Raw genomic sequence first — 19,260 nt, forward strand, 5'->3', positions numbered from 1 at the left:
CAGGTAATATGGATGTCCACTGACTACAGGAAATAAGGATGTCAACTGATTACAGGAAATAAGGATGTCAACAAGTAACAGGAAATAAGGATGTCAACTGACTACAGGTAATATGGATGTCAACTAGTAACAGGAAAAAAGGATGTCAACTACTTAAAGGAAAAAAGGATGTCAACTGACTACACAAAATAAGGATGCTGTGTGTAAGCACCTTTTATGTTTTAATTTGATAAATTATTTTGCCCCATTAAATCGTTTCTCTGTGAGTTAATTGTCTAAGATTGGGATACCTGTAAAATGGGTTTCCTGGCAAAATTCTTGTATGATCTCTCTAATTTCACCTCTGCTTTTTGATCTACAAAACAAAGCAAGTATACACAACACACGCATTAAATTGTTTAGACATGATACAATATGTCATGATAAAACAATGTCCTCTGAACTACCACAACGCAACGTCTGGCCATGATACAATATATGTCCCTAACACAACAATATCTAGTCATGATACAAAGGCTGTGAAAGAAAAATGCTTTTTCTTTGTCAATTGTGTACATATTTATATTTTACATAATCTATATATAAAAACAATAAAATAATAAAGATATTTCTATATTACCTGCACCTGCTGTGCGTTTTCACTTTGTATTGTAAAAGATGGCATTCTTTTGTTCCAACAAGCAATGTGTCATCTGAAATGTTAGGAAGGAAATATAAGTACATCAATTTAAATGTACGGTTGTACTTGCTTCATCAAATATAGTTTCAGTGATTTCTGCAGTAATTTACATATCATTTAAAGCATCAAGTATATAAACAATTCATCTTATCTTGTACACAGAAAAATTGTTATGAAAATAACTGATTTTAGTTGCATTTTCGAGGTTCATTGTTTTGTAACACTATCGTCAATGGAAGGGAATCGTAGCTCTGACGACAGCCATCTGTCAGAAATTGTCCGTCCGTCGTCCAGAGCTACATTATCGCAGCTAACAATATGCATGCAACATGCTGTGATATGCTGAGTATAACGAGTGTAGTCTATGATCATGTCTTGCGTGGGTACGTAAAATAAGATGTCTGTATACCAGCTTGACGAGGTGTAGACACCCTCAGGACGACCCGACACAATCACCTTGCTTAGAGAAATCAGCTCACTGCGGACATTCACTACTGTAAACAATCATCTTTCTTGACCGATCTCTGTCTATTGTCACTGACATGCAGTGGCTTCCCGAGTCAGCATCGCCGCCAGGGGAATGGGTAACACACACATAAAATCTAATAATGACGGTACATCAACATTGAAAAGGTTATTGGGTCAAAGAAATGGATATATACAGTACACATATTAAACAGACTTCAAACCGAATAGAAGTTTAAGACATGCTATGGCACATAATGCTGTACTGCATGGTTAAAGAAAACGTCAGCATGTGGAATTTTGTTGTTTAAGAGATCGGGGTAATATGTTAATCAACCAAACATTTAACCAACAAAAACAACTGAATGACGTTTTTATGAGGAAATGTCATGCAGAGCTATTTACCGTAACATTCTATAGATTCGATTTTCAATGGAAGCTTCTCCAGGATGGGAATGGCCTCGTACGCGTCATGCATCGCAATCGGTTTCTATTTAACAACGTACATCGTGAAAATTATACAGGTAAACTGAATATATCACAGTGATTAATAGGAGAAGTGCTCAAGACGATTCTTTCGTTTTCACATGACTGAAATTTTGTAACTCAGTTGTAAAGAGTTCCACTTCCGTTTAGATGCATTTTCATAATTCTATTCAAACTTCTTGAATTTCTTAATATAATCCTTGATATGATTTAAGGCAAATCCAATGTGATAACGCAGCAGTTGGGTCAAATTTATATTGATCATTAACGTATTGCTTCAGTTTTTATCAATAAATAACACTTGTAAATACCCGTACACCGGATATTGGTACGATAGGGGCGGGGAACAAACGGGCTGCATCGTCTGCTAGGCCTAATACCAAGGCCACTTACCGGCAATGAGGGGATTATATCCACGAGCCGCGGCTTGCATGAACATGTCACATCTGCTATCTGATGTGGAGAACAAACATAAATAAAACCACGTAACAAATGCATTATAATATAGATCTAAATGATCTTGATAATAGAAGTTTGGCTTCTCATTTCAGTGTGGACTTAAATGGATTGTTTGAAGTTGGAAGTGGAGGAAAGCCGGAGTATTCAATTCCTACTTAGGCTTTAGCTATGAGTGTGAACATTTTAATAATTGATTATTTTGAAGTGAAACAAATGAAATTTGCTATCGCTGTTTCAAAGGAATCTTCCTCAAATCAAGCCTCCATGATTGTGACCCCTTCTTCACAAATGTTCTGGTGAATGTTGAGTTTTGAGACTGATAGGGAAATAAAGATGTCAACCAATTTGAAATTTTACAGTTTAAGTTGGTGATTTCTAAGTACTTTTCTGTATAATAACATGAATCTTTAAACTTCATGGTATGTATTTGTAGCTTCTTCAATTTTCATTTTCAATTTTGGGACTGACCAGAAAGACAGTCATATTTTGTGAATACCAAGCAGTACCACATATCAATAGAACGTAATTGTTAGAGGAAAAAGAAGTTAGATACAGTAAAGATCAAAGTTACAGAACCAATAAAGATGCAATAAATTCATTTTGTTTTTGACTTTCGACAGCAACCATATTTAATATCCCATCAAAATTACTGCTATTTTTTTTATTTTTATTTAAGCATTGAACGGCTTTCAGTTGGCATTCATAGTCAATATGAATGCCAACTGGACAGAGGCAAATTCCATGAAGCGCTAGCGCGCTTCATGTTGAATTTGCCTCTGTCCAGTTGGAATTCATATTGACTATGAATGCCAACTGAAAGCCGTTCAATTCTTATATTTACCATCTGCGATTTTTTATTTTTTCATGCGATTTTTGTTTTGAAATTTTCAAATTCAAATTTCCCGCGCCTACCAGTAGCAGAGATCACTTCCTGTTGGCAGTTCATAGGCTGGTGAACTCGCAACTGAATTGGTAGGGTTATATAGTGGCAGTGCCATACAATGGTAAATATATTAATTTGAATGAAAGGTTTTATGCTATGGCCAAGCATCCATCGTCCACCAGTGTATCTCAAAAACGATACCAATGTAAGAAAACAGATTTAAGTTATGTTTTCCTCTTTAGCAATTTCTTACATAGAAATAGTTGAGACCAGAACATTATGACTCCAACAAAGCGATGACATAATACATATACGAGAGGCCTGGAGGGCCTGCATTGCTCACCTTGATATTTCAGGGATTTCAGTGCAAGGAAGCAAAATAGATATATTGTATATTTACTATTATGCGACTCCATATCTGCTTGGCTACTGAAAATGTAAATACAATTATAATACTCATGTTAGCTTTGATTTATCTAAACCTTAATTACCTCCCTCACTAACAGCAAGGGTCAATGTCTGAGAACCATATTGTCCATGACCTTTGACCCAGTGATTTTTGGTCAATTGAATATTCATACAGAACAAGGATTTTAAAGATTTTGCTGTATTTCCACTCTTGGGACCCACCCCACAGTTCACTGGTGGGTAAGCCCTACCATTTGTATAATTTGGAATCCCCACCCTCTTTGGATGCTTCCAGTCAAATATAGCGATATCCAGTGCATAGTTCTAAAGAAGTTGTTCATAGTAATATAACCCAATTGCCTCCTTTTGAACCCACCCCTCAGCTCCCTCAGGAGTCAGTCATTTAGGGAAGAAGTAATTGATAGCAATAAAGCTAAATTGTCCGTTTTCAGCCCTGCCACTCAGTCCCCTTTCAGTCCAGCCACTCGGTCCCCTTTCAGTCCAGCCACTCAGTCCCCTAGGGGATCAACCCCATCATTTGTACAATTTTGAATCCTCACCACTCAGGGATGCTTCTCATCAAATTAGATTATACCGGTATTCAAATCAGTAGTTAAGAAGAAGTTGTTTGAAAAATGGTTGATGTACAGACTGATAACTGATGCAAGAATATAGCACAAGCTCACCTTGGTTCTTGGGACCAGGTGAACTAATAAATGTTATGAACCTTATTAAGTGAACTTTTTCACTAAATGATATATAAATTTTATATTGACCAATCAGAACATCATATTCCTATTCATTTCACTCGAAGCTACAGATACAGAAGTAGCAAGAACAGAATCATTGGTCGGTAGATCTCCAAATATTATTATTGAAATAATTTACTCACTAAAGAATAACGATAAAATTATTTTCATAATTAATTATGTAAATCTCAAATCAACGTTTCTCGCAGAATATTTTCACTTGATTTTATTTTCACCTGTACATATTCAGGAATCCACCATTTGTGAGATATAACGATATTTGAAATAAATATCAAATTTTCACTTGATTTTATTTTCACCTGTACATATTCAGGAATCTACCATTTGTGAGATATAACGATATTTGAAATAAATATCAAATTTTCACTTGATTTTATTTTCACCTGTACATATTTAGGAATCTACCATTTGTGAAATATAACGATATGAGAAATAAATATCTAATTTTCACCTGTACATATTTAGGAATCTACCATTTGTGAAATATAACGATATGAGAAATAAACACAAATTTTCACATGATTTTATTTTCACCTACTTGGCAAATTAATAGACAGATGAATTCAGTACAATGCAAGATACAAGCAGTTTAGTGTAAATATACGAAATCGGTAAAAATGATTTTGTATACAATATACAATATAGCCATGAAATACGGAGGCAAGACTTTCTATAGTGAATTTCTTTGAACTACAATCACGTTGTACTAAACCTACTAAAGAAATATTAATTCACATACTTTTTCTAAATATAAACCAAGAAATGAAATCATAGTAGCAAATGATAAAGGGTAACAGCTAATACTAATGAAGGCAAAGAATAAGGACATTCACTGAAGCTACAGTGATAGTTACAAGTTGGTAAAGATGCATCGTCGGAAACCCACGGTTGACTGCACTATACGCTACGCTACACTTATCACTTGATAAGTGTAGCGTAGCATAGTGCAATCAACCGTGGGTTTCCGATGATGGTAAATATGAAAAATACAGGTATATATATGTTCATACAAAACTACAAGGAAACCATCACATTCAATTATATAATGAACATAGTTTGATTATGTAGGAAATGGTCAAGAACAGAAGTTTGATCATAAATTATTTACCATACATGAATTTCCAAGAAGCAATTACTTTTAAGTAGTCATGCATGCACAGATGGTATACAAGATCCTTGGGTCTAATCTATAGAGAAACATTCTCAGCACATGATCACATGGTCAATCCATAAACCAAAGGGAGATCACTCCCAACTAGGGGTCAGTTGATTTAACTGGCCTAGTGACATGCCATGTCATATACTTCTGCTTTACATGTTATATATCACACACTGACAGACAAATATCACAAGTTTTCTAGCACTAGTGTGTTTCAAGTCAGACTGCGTAAGTCAACCATTATCTGATACTTCTGTATACTATTATAGTATATTTCTTCCACACAATGAAAATTTCCAATGGATTCAAATGATTTTATGAAATAATTAAGATATTTTAAGTAAAATTTAAAACCAGAAGAATTACAAAGCTAGGGTAAATAAGTATAGATAACACGTTGATACTTAACAACACATTGTCCTAGACGGGAATAAGAGACATCTGATTTGGAACACATGCAACCAAGCACTTATGTATCCTCATTGTCTGATCCATGCTGGCGATACTGTCGCTTTAATGCTTTTGTTCGTTTCTTGAATCTTTTGAATTCTGTAAAATTGGAATGACTGCCTCCAGAGTTTTCAGAGGCTGAACACTGTGCATTTTCATTATTGCTATTTGAGACTGTCACCGATATTTTGTCACAGGAGTTGTGTATATGAGAATTACCCATAATCCCGATCTTTGCGGATGTCGAGGGTTGGTTATTGAAATCTGTTTCATGCAGATAAGCGCCAAGTTCAGAGTTACTTTTACTTGTCCCTGCTTTACTACAACCAACAGTCTGTGTTTCCTCTTTACAAGCTTTCTCACCCGATTCCTTCCCAGCACAAATCACATTCCTGTCTGAACTATTCTGCTCTAAGACTTTGCAGGACGTTTCAGCCACAGAAATCTCTTCGTTGTCACTATTATCGGAATCACTCTTTAAGATATTATTTCTAAGTTGCTGAAGCCGTTTCAGCTGGAGCTGAGCTCTTTGTTTCTGTGAAGAAAGCACATTTTCTGGATGGCCAGTAGAGATTCCAGTGCTGGTCGAATTTTTATTCTGTTCTCCATCGCTGGACTCAGAACTAGATGATCTGGGTCTTTTGCGTTTTCTCTGTTTATTCCTCAGAGCCTTGCTAGCCTGTCTCTTCACTTCTTTACGTTTTACTATGAGCTCAGAGATGCTTCTCCTAGTGTTACCGGTACTGCTGTTTGGTCTCTGTGAGCCTGAATCTGTGTTACTTAAGTTTGCATTCCCATCTGAAACACTTCCACTTTGGTTAGCTGAAGTGTCTAATGACGTATCTAAAGAAATACCAGACGACTGCTCCTCCATACTGCGAGATGTCTGAACTGCAACCACACTTGCAAACGCAATACTGAACGGGCTGAATGCCGAGTCTTCCTCATAGTTAACATCGCTAGTGTTATTATTGGTCACGCTCTGACCGACATCCGCCCCAGATTCATACTCTGATCCATTAGACATGTCGGAGTGTGACAACTGAATAATTCGCTCATACAGTTCTTGCTCACTACTCGACAAATCTTCCTCAGACGAGCAGCCTTCAAGCTCCCGCTGGACCAGAGAATCGAAGAACGCCATCATGCGCGGGTCTTCCTCGGTGGAGTGGCTCGAGTAATCGTGGGTCATCACATGTCCACTCTGAAGGACCAGGTTGATGTACTCCTCGTGGGTATAAACTGATCTCTCACCTACAGTCGGAGGTGGAGGATTTTCTCCCCCAAGGCCGCCCTCACATCCGGGCATCTCGAACAGACTCCACACCTGAAATAAAAATGTCATGTGACTGAATACTGCACGGACAAAAATCAAATACATTTACTGAAGTAAACAAAGGGCCATAACTTCATATCATGATTAAATATACAAAGTTTCAAAAAGATTGGTAAATAATTTTAGGAGACAAACAAAAGGTTATGCCGGATTGACGAACAGACAATGCCATATTATGATTTTACATCTTTCATGAACCCTCCTTATCTAGAAATATCTATAGACTGAATTAAAGAGAGATCCGACAGTGAAAAAAAACATCCTCTGAGGGATTCATTGTCAGATAGTCTTCAAAGATAGGTGTCAACATACCTTCACAACCTTTTCTACTCCAGAAGAGATGATGAGGTGATTTGCTGGGTTGAATCGCACCTGGTTTACAATTGACCTATGACCTTTCAGTATCATGTGGGCATCATTTATATATTGCCCTGAAATGAACAGAGAGAGACATGATCTCAAGAAATTTAACTGTAGTCAATGCAGCAATACACTTTTCTGGTACAAGAGGCCCATAGGGCCTGTATTGATCACCTGGTTATTATAGTGATTAAGGCAATTATTATGAAAATATGAAGGGGGGGGGAGGAAAGAGAGAGAGGGAAAGACAGACTTCTGTTTCCCCTATTGGGCCCTGCCCTCCCACTCCCAAAGACCCATGGGGGGCCTTGTTTTAATTCTTCAAACAATGCTTCTGACCAAATTTGGTCGAATTTCATCCCGTCTTTAATGACAAGTACAAATTTAGAGTCAATGACTTTCTTATATTTCTTCTATTTCCCCTATTGGGCCCTGCCCCTCCCACTCCCAAAGACCCATTACACCTAACATATTTCTGTTCTTTTACAAGCGATCTTTTTTTTCTTACCAAGTACATGTATTTTGTCGTTTGAAATACAATTTTGAAAGTATGGGAAACTGTCATTAAAAATATATTTGTGAAAGTAAACAATTTATATTCCTGAAAAACATTTTAATGATGGTTTCATTTTCCTCCAAGCTGGCAACACAAACAGACTGGCCTTGAACATACTTTTTGATAGATTCTCTGGTACTTTCCACATGTACAGGTTGAAATCGTCAGATCCAGATAGGACATACTGTTAACAAACAAAAACATTGATACAAGTTGAAATCATATTTCATCAAAATCCATTCAGTTTTGCAGGACTAGTGGTAAATTAATGATTATCTCTAATTTTCCCTATTAAGCCCTACACTTCGAGGGGAGCCACATACATGCTATGCTTATAAAGCAATTGCTCTCCTTTTTCAGAATAAAGCTACAAACTAAATTTGAATTTAGTAAAAACTTACTGACCAAATATGAGTACCCAGGGTATTTTAGAACACAAGTAGAAGATTTTCAAAAGAAGTTTTAAATATTTGACTTTGTTAAGTAAGAAACAAAAGGAAAATGTAGCTTCTTGTTTCAATCAATTTACATGGTAGTTATATTTTTCTATGAAATAACCCTCTGTATGATACAGGAGAGTGAAGATTCGAAGCGACGTGTTAACCACTTAACACATAAACCGCTTGACACATAACCCTAACATATTCAAGTAAATTAACTTGTCCTATGATGAGTAAGTCATCAGCCTAGTACTTGTCCTAGAATGTTTAACTATGATCAAGTCTTGGACTAGATGTGTAAGACTAACTACTACATCACCTTCCTACAGTAACTTGGACTTGTGTAAGACTAACTACTACATCACCTTCATACAGTAACTTGGACTTGTGTAAGACTAACCACTACATCACCTTCCTACAGTAACTTGGACTTGTGTAAGACTAACTACTACATCACCTTCCTACAGTAACTTGGACTTGTGTAAGACTAACTACTACATCACCTTCCTACAGTAACTTGGACTTGTGTAAGACTAACTACTACATCACCTTCCTACAGTAACTTGGACTTGTGTAAGACTAACTACTACATCACCTTCCTACAGAAACTTGGACTTGTGTAAGACTAACTACTACATCACCTTCCTACAGAAACTTGGACTTGTGTAAGACTAACTACTACATCACCTTCCTACAGTAACTTGGACTTGTGTAAGACTAACTACTACATCACCTTCCTACAGAAACTTGGACTTGTGTAAGACTAACTACTACATCACCTTCCTACAGAAACTTGAATGGAATCTTAGATTGATCTTACCTGGTCGTTGTCTCCTGCAAAGGTACAGCTCTTCATGGTACAGGAGTTGTAGTAGCCACTATGGTCAAACTCACACAGAGGCTGTGAGCTGGCTATGTTATAGAGCACAGGAGGAAGGCGACGTCTTAGGGCTAGCAGACGCTCCCCCGACTGGCTGAATCTTACACTCATACAGCTCTGCTGAACATAGCCTCCTCCATACCGCAACAGACAGCTAGGAACAAAGAAACTGTCATAATCGGCTGTTCATGAATGATACTGTCACATCTACGTGTCACCCTGAATGTTCTGTTGTCTTTATGCCTTACTATATTAATCCTCTTAATGTGTTTCACATATGTTTTACCTGTATAATTCAGCGCCTTGTGTAATGCATCTGCATCGCATATCGCATATATTCTGATAAAAATCATACCATCTACCTGTATACTGCATTATTTAGGTTTGCCTCCAAAGTTTTCAATAAACTTTCCGGACTGCATAGTGAAATCTTATAAGATGTCCTGAACAACTGAACAACTGAATATCAAAATAACATTTCTTCCAAACAAACAGAGTTATATGAAATCAGTTGTAATATAATGGTCATACTGCTATGAAAATCATGAAAAAATTTTGATGTAGGAGGGACAAAAATTCAGCACTACAACAAAAGAAAGGCAAAAGATTATGAAATATATGGCTGATCACCAAAACACAAGCAACATATTACTACATACTTCCATATATGCAACTGAAATGCACACTGACTATTTAAGAAGACATGGAAACATTCCACAAAACAACTTAATATCTACATGTCTTACCTCCGAGGTTTTCTGATATCCCACAGACCAATCCCTTCCTTTGCATTGGCTGTTGCTAGGAGACGGGGGTCCACAGGGTTGTACATCACAGCATGCATGGAGGAGGTGTAGTTAGCCAGACAAAATGGGTCTGTAGGGTAAAGAAATGGATGCCATATTAGCAATATCAGAAACTCTGGGTAGATAAATCTTCACAAATAATTAATTATTGTAATTTAGGAATTAAGACATTTCAGAAAAACATGTTGGTAAATCAGAATCTAAAATGCCACTGACTCAAAAACTTTGAAGTTGATTGAGGTCATTTCTAAAGATACTATGTTGATTACCTCTTTATTCAAATATCATTGTAAGCTAGTTTTATTCATATTGAAAATTTTCTAGTCCTTCATTCCAGCATTCTATTGGCCTAATATCAGGTCTTGGAGGCTCTTGGCTATCGCAAAAATTATTGTTTACAGATTTAAGCCGATTTCACCCATGACCTTGAATGTAAGTCAAGGTCATTTATTTGAACAAAATTGGTAGCCCTTCACCCCAGCATGCTACATGCCCAATATCAAGTCCCTGGGCCTCTTGGTTAATGAGAAGAAGTTGTTTAAAGATCTTAGCCTTTCTGACTGCTGTGACCTTGAATGAAGGTCAAGGTCATTTATTTGAACAAACTTTGTAGCCCTTCACCCCAGCATGCTACAGGCCCAATATCAAGTCCCTGGGCCTCTTGGTTATTGAGAAGAAGACGTTTGAAGATTATATCCTATTTGACCCATGTGACCTTGAATGAAGGTCAAGGTCATTTATTTGAACAAACTTTGTAGCCCTTCACCCCAGCATGCTACAGGCCCAATATCAAGTCACTGGGCCTATTGGTTATTGAGAAGAAGTTGTTTGAAGATCATAGCCTATTTGACCCATGTGACCTTGAATGAAGGTCAATGTAATTTATTTGAACAAACTTTGTAGCCCTTCACCCCAGCATGCTTCACCCCTAATATCAAGTCCCTGGGCCTCTTGGTTATTGAGAAGAAGTTGTTTGAAGATTATAGCCTATTTGACCCATGTGACCTTGAATGAAGGTCAAGGTCATTTATTTGAACAAATTTTGTAGCCCTTCACCCCAGCATGCTTCATCCCTAATATCAAGTCCCTGTGCCTCTTGATTATTGAGAAGAAGTCATTTGAAGATTATAGCCTATTTGATCCATGTGACCTTGAATGAAGGTCAATGTCATTTATTTGAACAAACGTTGTAGCCCTTCTCCCCAGCATGCTACAGGCCCAATATCAAGTCTCTGGGCCTCTTGGTTAATGAGAAGAAGTCATTTGAAGATTATAGCCTATTTGACCCATGTGACCTTGAATGAAGGTCAAGGTCATTTATTTGAACAAACTTTGTAGCCCTTCACCCAAGCATGCTACAGGCCCAATATCAAGTCCCTGAGCCTCTTGGTTTTTGAGAAGAAGTCGTTTGAAGATTATAGCCTATTTGACCCATGTGACCTTGAATGAAGGTCAAGGTCATTTATTTGAACAAACTTTGTAGCCCTTCACCCCAGCATGCTACAGGCCCAATATAAAGTCACTGGGCCTCTTGGTTATTGAGAAGAAGTTGTTTGAAGATTATAGCCTATTTGACCCATGTGACCTTGAATGAAGGTCAATGTAATTTATTTGAACAAACTTTGTAGCCCTTCACACCAGCATGCTACATGCCCAATATCAAGTCCCTGGACCTTTTGGTTATTGAGGAGAAGTCGTTTGAATGAAAAAGTTGACGCCGAAAAAAATATTTCATTTGACGTTTTTTCTTGACAGCTCATGATCAACTCACAAAATAGTTAATGTTATGACCTCATCACTACCTGTTGTTCCTTATATACATGAAAAAGTCGAAATCTAAAGAAAATCGTCTCACCAGTGCTGGGCGGTTCACGAATGTCATACACAAGAATGCGGCCATCATCACATGCACTGGCAAACACGCTGACATTGTTTGGGTCAATACTAAGACTGTACACAGCATCCTCGTGTGTAAACACGTCCAAAGTCTCCCCTCTGTAAAGTATAGAGGTCGTATTTATGGTTTACTAACAGGTTACAGTGAAAAAGATAATAGATTCATTGTCTTGGTGATCATATTAAGAGATGTTGTATTTATTACATCAGATGATTATTTTCAGATATACTTCTAGTGCAAATTAACTCTCAATATCTGAACAAAAGTGACGAGGATATAAGTCTAAAAGTATTCTTTTACTGTGCATTACAGGTGACCTAATCCGGGACATCAATTTAAGGTCTATTACAATGCCCAGCATAAATTTACTGATGATATTGTCATCTATCCCTTACAAATACGAGTAGTATCTGGTGCACACTTGCAGCAATATTGTGGCTGTGCACACTAAGTTTGCTACTCAAAGGCAGCACACTTATTTGTGGCACCAATGCTGCTATATTGTGGCAATATTGTGGTTTTTGTATGTAAATCAAGTTTTGCTGCACATTTGAAATACACCCTTTTGTTAACTTTATTTTGATTCAGCTTTCTTTCTTTTATTTACATATCATACATTATCTCACAATAACACCCTGTTCTTAACATTCTGTCTTTCATTCTATCTCTTTTATCTGACATCAATTAATTTATTCCTTTCTTTAAATGTCTCTGATTATAAAACATACTGTCCTCACATTTTCCCATTCCATACTGTCATAAAACCACCAAATGTCCTGTGCACCGCCATTTATTGCAATACACGGTCGTTGTTTAATTATAATTTGTAAACAATGTGACTGCCATAGGCTGTTCGGAGAGGATTAATCATTAAAAACAACATGACACTAATTAGTTGATTGTCCTGGGAATTCACTTTTGTAAAATAGATAGCTGTTTAGTTTTACCTGTATTACAACTGAATGAAGAAATTTTGTTAGGTTACAAAAACATTAAAAATGTATAACCAGCTTACAGAAATACATTTAAAATGTATTCTCAGAGCACAAATGACAGCTGTGCTTTTATATGGCAGAATTATCCATAGCTTTTCTATGAACTGCATGCTATGCTTTTTACAAGCTATAATATATATTTGAACTATTGTGAATTACATATGTATATACACTGTACATGTACATGTATGCCTCTTTCATTTCTACCTTCCATTCTGATAAAGGCAGGCAACTCTCCAAAGAGTCTCTAAATATGGTATCACTATATAAAGGCAATGATGGTAATTAAATCCAGATGAAGACAAAGAAATTTGCTTAAATCGTAAACCTGCATTGCACCTGTAAACTTTACCAGACCCACAGGTAACGCACGGGAATTGAGAAGGATTGGTTTTGGGAAGTTGGACTGTATCCAACATTTATATTAGAATAAAGAATGTCATTTCACAGTTTACGATACAGTTCAGTCTCACATGTCCGGAAACATACAGCGTTAGGAAGTGTCAGACAAAGCTGTTTTTGTCAGACCATGTGGTCATGAAGACATTCTCGACTGAATTCATGATCATTGTTAAATTCCCACATTATTTATAACCACAAACAACCTGCTATTATCATCTCCACCCAAATAAGGTATGATTTGGTATACTTACGTTGAAATATCATGTACAATGACTTGCTCATCGTTTCCTACAAAAAAAAGTAATCAAGATATAAAATTCATTAACTAATTAAAATATCATTTGAGTACTGATTATACGATTCCTGAGTTCTTAAAAATGGAACATGATACCCCAGGTCATGAAATTTAATATTTGATGCAGGCACCTTAAGACCCCTCAATCTACGGGTATTAAATTAAATCATATCTTTATATTTAAAAGAAGATTTTTGAAATCTTGGTCAATTTAACCCTTTCTAACCTTGCCCCTCAGCCACTGGGGTCAATCACAACTCCGCCCCGCCCCCCCCCCCCCCCCCCCCCCTCCCCTTTCCCTTTTTTAAAATATTGGATTTCTGTTGCCCAATGATGCTCCAGACCAAATTTCATCAAAATCCTATCAGATATTTAAAGGCAATGTTGACAGACGATAGACTGATGATGAACACTGTGCCATGGTGAGCTTTGGGCTAATTGAGCAAATTAAAATGAGAAAATTTGATTCCAAGTTTTTTTAATGTCCCAATAGAACAGTAGCCATGTTTACACAGTGTGACATAGATAACAAATCTTGTGGAAGCTCACTGTGCCATTTTCCTTGAAGCTGGTAGTCAAACTGTCACATGATCTAAACTAGATATTCCATTTCAAGTCCCTTGTTGATCAAAATCGTCATGTTTGATACGTCAAGTGACGTCAACGAAGGACCACATGTTTTGTTATAGCTAGGAAAATTCACATACCGGTCGGTACACAGTGAAAATGGCAGAGATATAGTAGGAAATGAAAAAACTTGAGTTTAAGGGAACAAAATGTGAGAAAGAGACAGCATAAGTATATCTATCTTAAGACAGAATTTTAATTTAAGATTAGTCTTACCTCCAGAAAATATCTTTTTGTTTTCGTAGTCGAAGGCGAGACAAAATATGTTGCTATTGTGCTCGCCCTTCATGAAGGCAGGTTTACCAATGTGATCCAGAGCTTTCTGGACATTCCATAGTAAAACACGACGATCATCACCACCTAAAGGAAAGAGTTAATTGTAGTATACATACTCAGTAACAAGCATAGTGGTACTGTTGGTCGTGGTGGCCATATTGGATTTCTAACCAACCCGAACATAAACAACATTTGGTCAGGAAGATCTAAGGATCATTTTAGAAAAATTTGAGGTGAAACTTGAGATTAACTTTAAATTGATTAACATCCTTAACAATTTTCAGCTCATTGGTACCAGTGGATCTCGAAAAGAAGTTTTTTAAGGCAACAGCCATCTTGGATTTCGAACAGACTTGAAATATAATAACACTTGGTTAGAACCAGGATCATTTTGAGCAGGTTTGAGTTTAATTCAACAGTGGTTTTTGAGAAGAAGTCTGAAATTTGAGAAGTTCAGTTATCAGCCGATGAAGGAAGACAGATGAAGCTCATGATGGCTGAAAGTCAGCCTGGCCCTTCGACCTGCTTCCAATCATCTGCAACATTATGAACACAGAAGATTTTATTCCAATTTTCACTTGTAGTTGAATGTATTATATAGTGCTTTTGAGTTTACAGTAAAAATCTCTGCAACCCATTTTACTTTTTCTTCAAACTAGCTTAGCAGTGTCTGGGAGATGCGAGAGAGAAATTGGAGATGATGATGACATGTTTTCATGTTTTTTTAAGGTTTTCTTTATTATGAATATAGATCTCTTAACTTCAAAGGGCAAACATCTTCCATAACGGACCTATTTAAAATTCTTCTGTATGTACAAACCCTGAGTTATCAACAACATTATTATTCTATTGTACCACACTGTCATACAAAAGTTTACAATATACACTTTCTATACAATCTGAATTTCTTCATTGCATCACAGTGGAATGTGAGACCAGCTATCACATCCTACTGAACTGGTTGCTATGGTGATGACATCACAGCCAGGAAAGGTCCTTTCCTATTCTCCACAAGTGACCAATAAGCTGATTACCTGTGCGTATCAAGAACTCTGGGGATCAATATCACACGCTCGGTACTGGATGGACCAATTTTTATAGTTTTTGATTTTTTGTCTTTGATGAACAAATACAATAAATAAAGAAGAGGCCCAAGGGCCTAAACGGTCATCTGACTCTAAATTAAAGACCCTTATACTATTGTAGTATGCTGACCCGATAAATAACAACACTTGGTCAGGACCATCTCAGGATCATTTCTGGTAAGTAAGAGCTGAATCCCACTGGTGGAATTTGAAAAGTTTGAAATAGGTGTTGTTCAGGAAAGCCATGATTGTGCAATCATGCTACAAAATGGGCACCATGGCTGCCATATCAAAGTTTTTACGAGGTCGAAAAATAACAACACTTTGTTGACTCTCTTTCCTCAACATCTTCACCAATTTTAAGCTCTATGGCACCAGCGGAACTGGAGAAGTTTAAAATGTGTTTTTCAAGATGGCTGCCATGGCGGCCATCTTGGATTTCTGACCAACCCAATAGATAACACTTGGTCAGAACCATCTCAGGATCATTTCTGGTAAGTTATAGTTGAATCCCACTTGCGGACTTTGAAAACAAGTTTGAAATAGGCGTTGTTCAGGAAAACTATGATTGCGCAATCATGTTACAAATTGTCCAGTGTGGCTGCCATGTCAAAGTTTTTATGAGGCCAAAAAATAACAACACTTTGTTGGCTCCCCTGCCTAAACATCCTCAACAATTTTCAGCTCAATGTCACCAGTGGAACTTAAGAAGAAATTTCAAGTGTGTTTTTCAAGATGGCGGCTATAGTGGCCATTTTGGATTTCAGATCCACCCCAAACATAACAACACTTGGTCAGGATCATCTCAGGCAAGTTTCAGCTCAATAGCACAAGTGGAACTTGAGAAGAAGTCTGAAATAGATAATGTTTAGGAAAATGCTGATTACGCAATCATGTTACAAAATGGCTGTCGTGCCTGCCATGTAAAAGTTTTTTTACGAGGCTGAAAAATAATAGCCCTTAACATCCTCACCAATTTCCTGCTCAATGGCACCAGTGGAACTTGAGAAGTTTAAAATGTGTTTTTCAAAATGGCGGCCATTTTGGATTTCAGATCGACCCGAAAAATAACAACACTTGATAAGGACCATCTCAGGATCATTTCTGGCAAGTTTCAGCTCAATCCCACAGGTGGAACTTGAGAAGAAGTTTAAAATGTGAAAAGTTTACGGACGGCGCACGGTGGACGACGACAGATGAAGCATGATGGCTATCGGTCATCCTGACCCTTTGTAATAGTTCAAGAGATATCTTGTACACAAGAGTGATGAAGTACATGTGATGCTTGACCCTTAACCCTGAGTGGTAAACACCAAAATCTATCAGGTCAGAGGGTATGGTGTGAATATGATCTAAATGAGATATCTTAATATGTACAGATGAATTGTAATTAATTATAGTAGTGGTTATAATTAATTTAATGTTAATTACAGATACATGAAATGACATCTGCTAATGAAAATGCATTGTCTTGCACTACATTACTGGTAATGAAGTCATTGTAGATAATAATTTACAAGTGACAGTGCTCACGATTTCTGCCAAATGACCCTTCCGGCGTATTACGCTTCACACAATTAAAAAGAAGTAGTCAAACCTGTCCATAAAGACCGCCCAAGGGGAGGCAGAAAAATGGTCACTATAGACAGGTTGCCTTTAAAATTGGCCGTTATAAACAGGTGGTTGTTATAGACAGGCGGTCGTTAGAGCTGGTTTGACTGTATATAATATATCTTGCATGTAATAATAACTAGAACAGCTGGAGATAGCGTAAACAAACATGGATTCAACCACTTCATCTTCAGAAATGCAATATTCATCAAGCTATATATGCGTTACATTTGGTGTGGGGAAAAAAAGAACATTAGCATTAAATGAGGGGACATATCCATAGTACCAAAATCGAATAGTTGTATACAAGTTCTTCAGTAATGGTACGAACAGTAATGGCCATGCAGTAGCTAGCTGTACGAGTTGGCCGATGTGTCAATCTAAATAAATCATTATAGAAATAAATAAACAATTAAGTCACCTTTACCTATGAAATATAAGGAGCATGCCTTACTTTGTTTATAATATTGTACTTATTCCCAGTGATTGGTCAGTAATCCTGAAAAGAACTTCAGTTTCCCCCTTTGAGCCCCATATGACCCCCCCCCCCCCCCCCCCCCCATTAATCTTTTTTTTTTCTCTGAACCATTTTTTTTTTTTTTTTTGAAAAATAGGGGAATCGTCGCTTGTCACTTTGAAAACGTTGTAACAAATAGATGAAAACAAGAGTACGTCATTTGTATCCTATATTGCGTTCTCATGTTTTTATCTGACATCAAGAATGAAAACAGTTTTGGCTCGAGATGACGTCAACATCCGAAATTGTTAGTTGTCATTCGCAAGAAATTTTCGAAATAATTAAAATATGGTTCCATCGACATTGCTTACCTGAGGCAATCCATTCTCCGCCATCATGAGAGAATTCTATAGCGTTGACACAGCCATAATGCTCTTTAAGATCGCGTCGGTACAGTCCCCGAGCACAGCGAATTCGATCTCTCATCAACAGCCGCTCGGGCTCTTTACACTTCTTGTCTGTTCCGCGACCGTCTACATACGAGAGAGGGCTGTAAACGATCCCTGTTCCACATTTAGACGAACGCCCTGGCATCTTAAGATATAGCTGAAGACTAGAAACTTTCAGACGATGCCCCTTTCCTTTCATATGAGACTGTTTTGACAGGTGACATCCAGCTTTCAATTCCGAAGCTGAATGGCTCTCTTCGGTAATTTTCGGAGGAAGTTGGTAGTTATCTCCCCTGAGACAGTGTTATCATGATAGGCCTGTTTCAAAGGTGTTTAGAATGGTGTTTTTAAAGGCCATGAACTGATATAAGATTTAACAATATATCTAATTGCTGTAAAAAAGAAAGAAGAAATATGAACTAGAATTTAGTGACATAAAATCGTCATTGTAAATTAACGTCATTTCTGTATGGCAAGCAGTTTTAATATATTAGCCATAGCTAAGCTATAAAGGTTTTTGATTTCCTCTAACAAGTTTTTTTCTTCTTTTTTTCCCCTTGCATTTTTGATGTTTTATCTTAAGTTAAATAGATTTTAGCGTGAAATAAATATGAATTATTTAAGTTTTTGACTTAATTAAGTGATTTTTTTTAACTTCAGTAAAAAAACTATCTTATTTAATTTTCTTATTTGATAATACCAGGGACGTATACTAATATATATGTCCCTGGTAATACATATATTTTAAATGGCTCACCATACTTCTGAAGAGTTAGATATTCTTGTTCTTGTCCCCCCCCCCCCCCCCCCCCCCTGAATTTGGAATCGCCCAAACCCTAACCGGAAAGTAAAACAAATTTACAAATCGAGTGTCATTTATTGGTAATCCATTGCAATGGATCGTAGATAGTTTAATTCTGTATTTCTATATAAACACTGTACATACGTGTAATCCACAAGAGTTTCGTAATATAACATGCGGTTTGAAATATAATGTGCGGTTTTGTAGTATACTTTACTATGCAGTTT

The 19,260-nt window shown here is 37.0% G+C and overlaps 2 protein-coding genes across 2 annotated transcripts in view; both read right to left on the minus strand.

The window, feature by feature from the left end:
- The window catches only part of LOC117322912 (vam6/Vps39-like protein), a 30,943-nt gene extending 29,203 nt beyond the window's left edge, over positions 1-1,740 (minus strand). The window contains 3 exon segments of the mRNA XM_033877877.1: positions 291-355; positions 624-692; positions 1,550-1,740. Of these exon segments, the coding sequence (XP_033733768.1) occupies positions 291-355; positions 624-692; positions 1,550-1,622 (207 nt within the window). The 5' untranslated portion in view covers positions 1,623-1,740.
- A 2,767-nt stretch (positions 1,741-4,507) lies between these two features.
- Positions 4,508-18,511, minus strand: LOC117322913 (DDB1- and CUL4-associated factor 5-like). Its single transcript, XM_033877878.1, has 10 exons — positions 18,154-18,511; positions 14,570-14,713; positions 13,683-13,719; positions 11,993-12,132; positions 10,078-10,207; positions 9,272-9,485; positions 8,129-8,195; positions 7,408-7,526; positions 4,602-7,086; positions 4,508-4,533 (listed from the first exon to the last, which is right to left on the minus strand). The coding sequence occupies exons 1-9, from the start codon at positions 18,428-18,430 to the stop codon at positions 5,779-5,781; spliced, it is 2,436 nt and encodes an 811-aa protein (XP_033733769.1). The 5' UTR covers positions 18,431-18,511; the 3' UTR covers positions 4,508-4,533; positions 4,602-5,778.
- Positions 18,512-19,260: the final 749 nt, after the last annotated feature.

The sequence above is a fragment of the Pecten maximus genome, chromosome 3, assembly GCF_902652985.1.
Source record: "Pecten maximus chromosome 3, xPecMax1.1, whole genome shotgun sequence".
NCBI classification, from domain to species: Eukaryota; Metazoa; Mollusca; class Bivalvia; order Pectinida; family Pectinidae; genus Pecten; species Pecten maximus.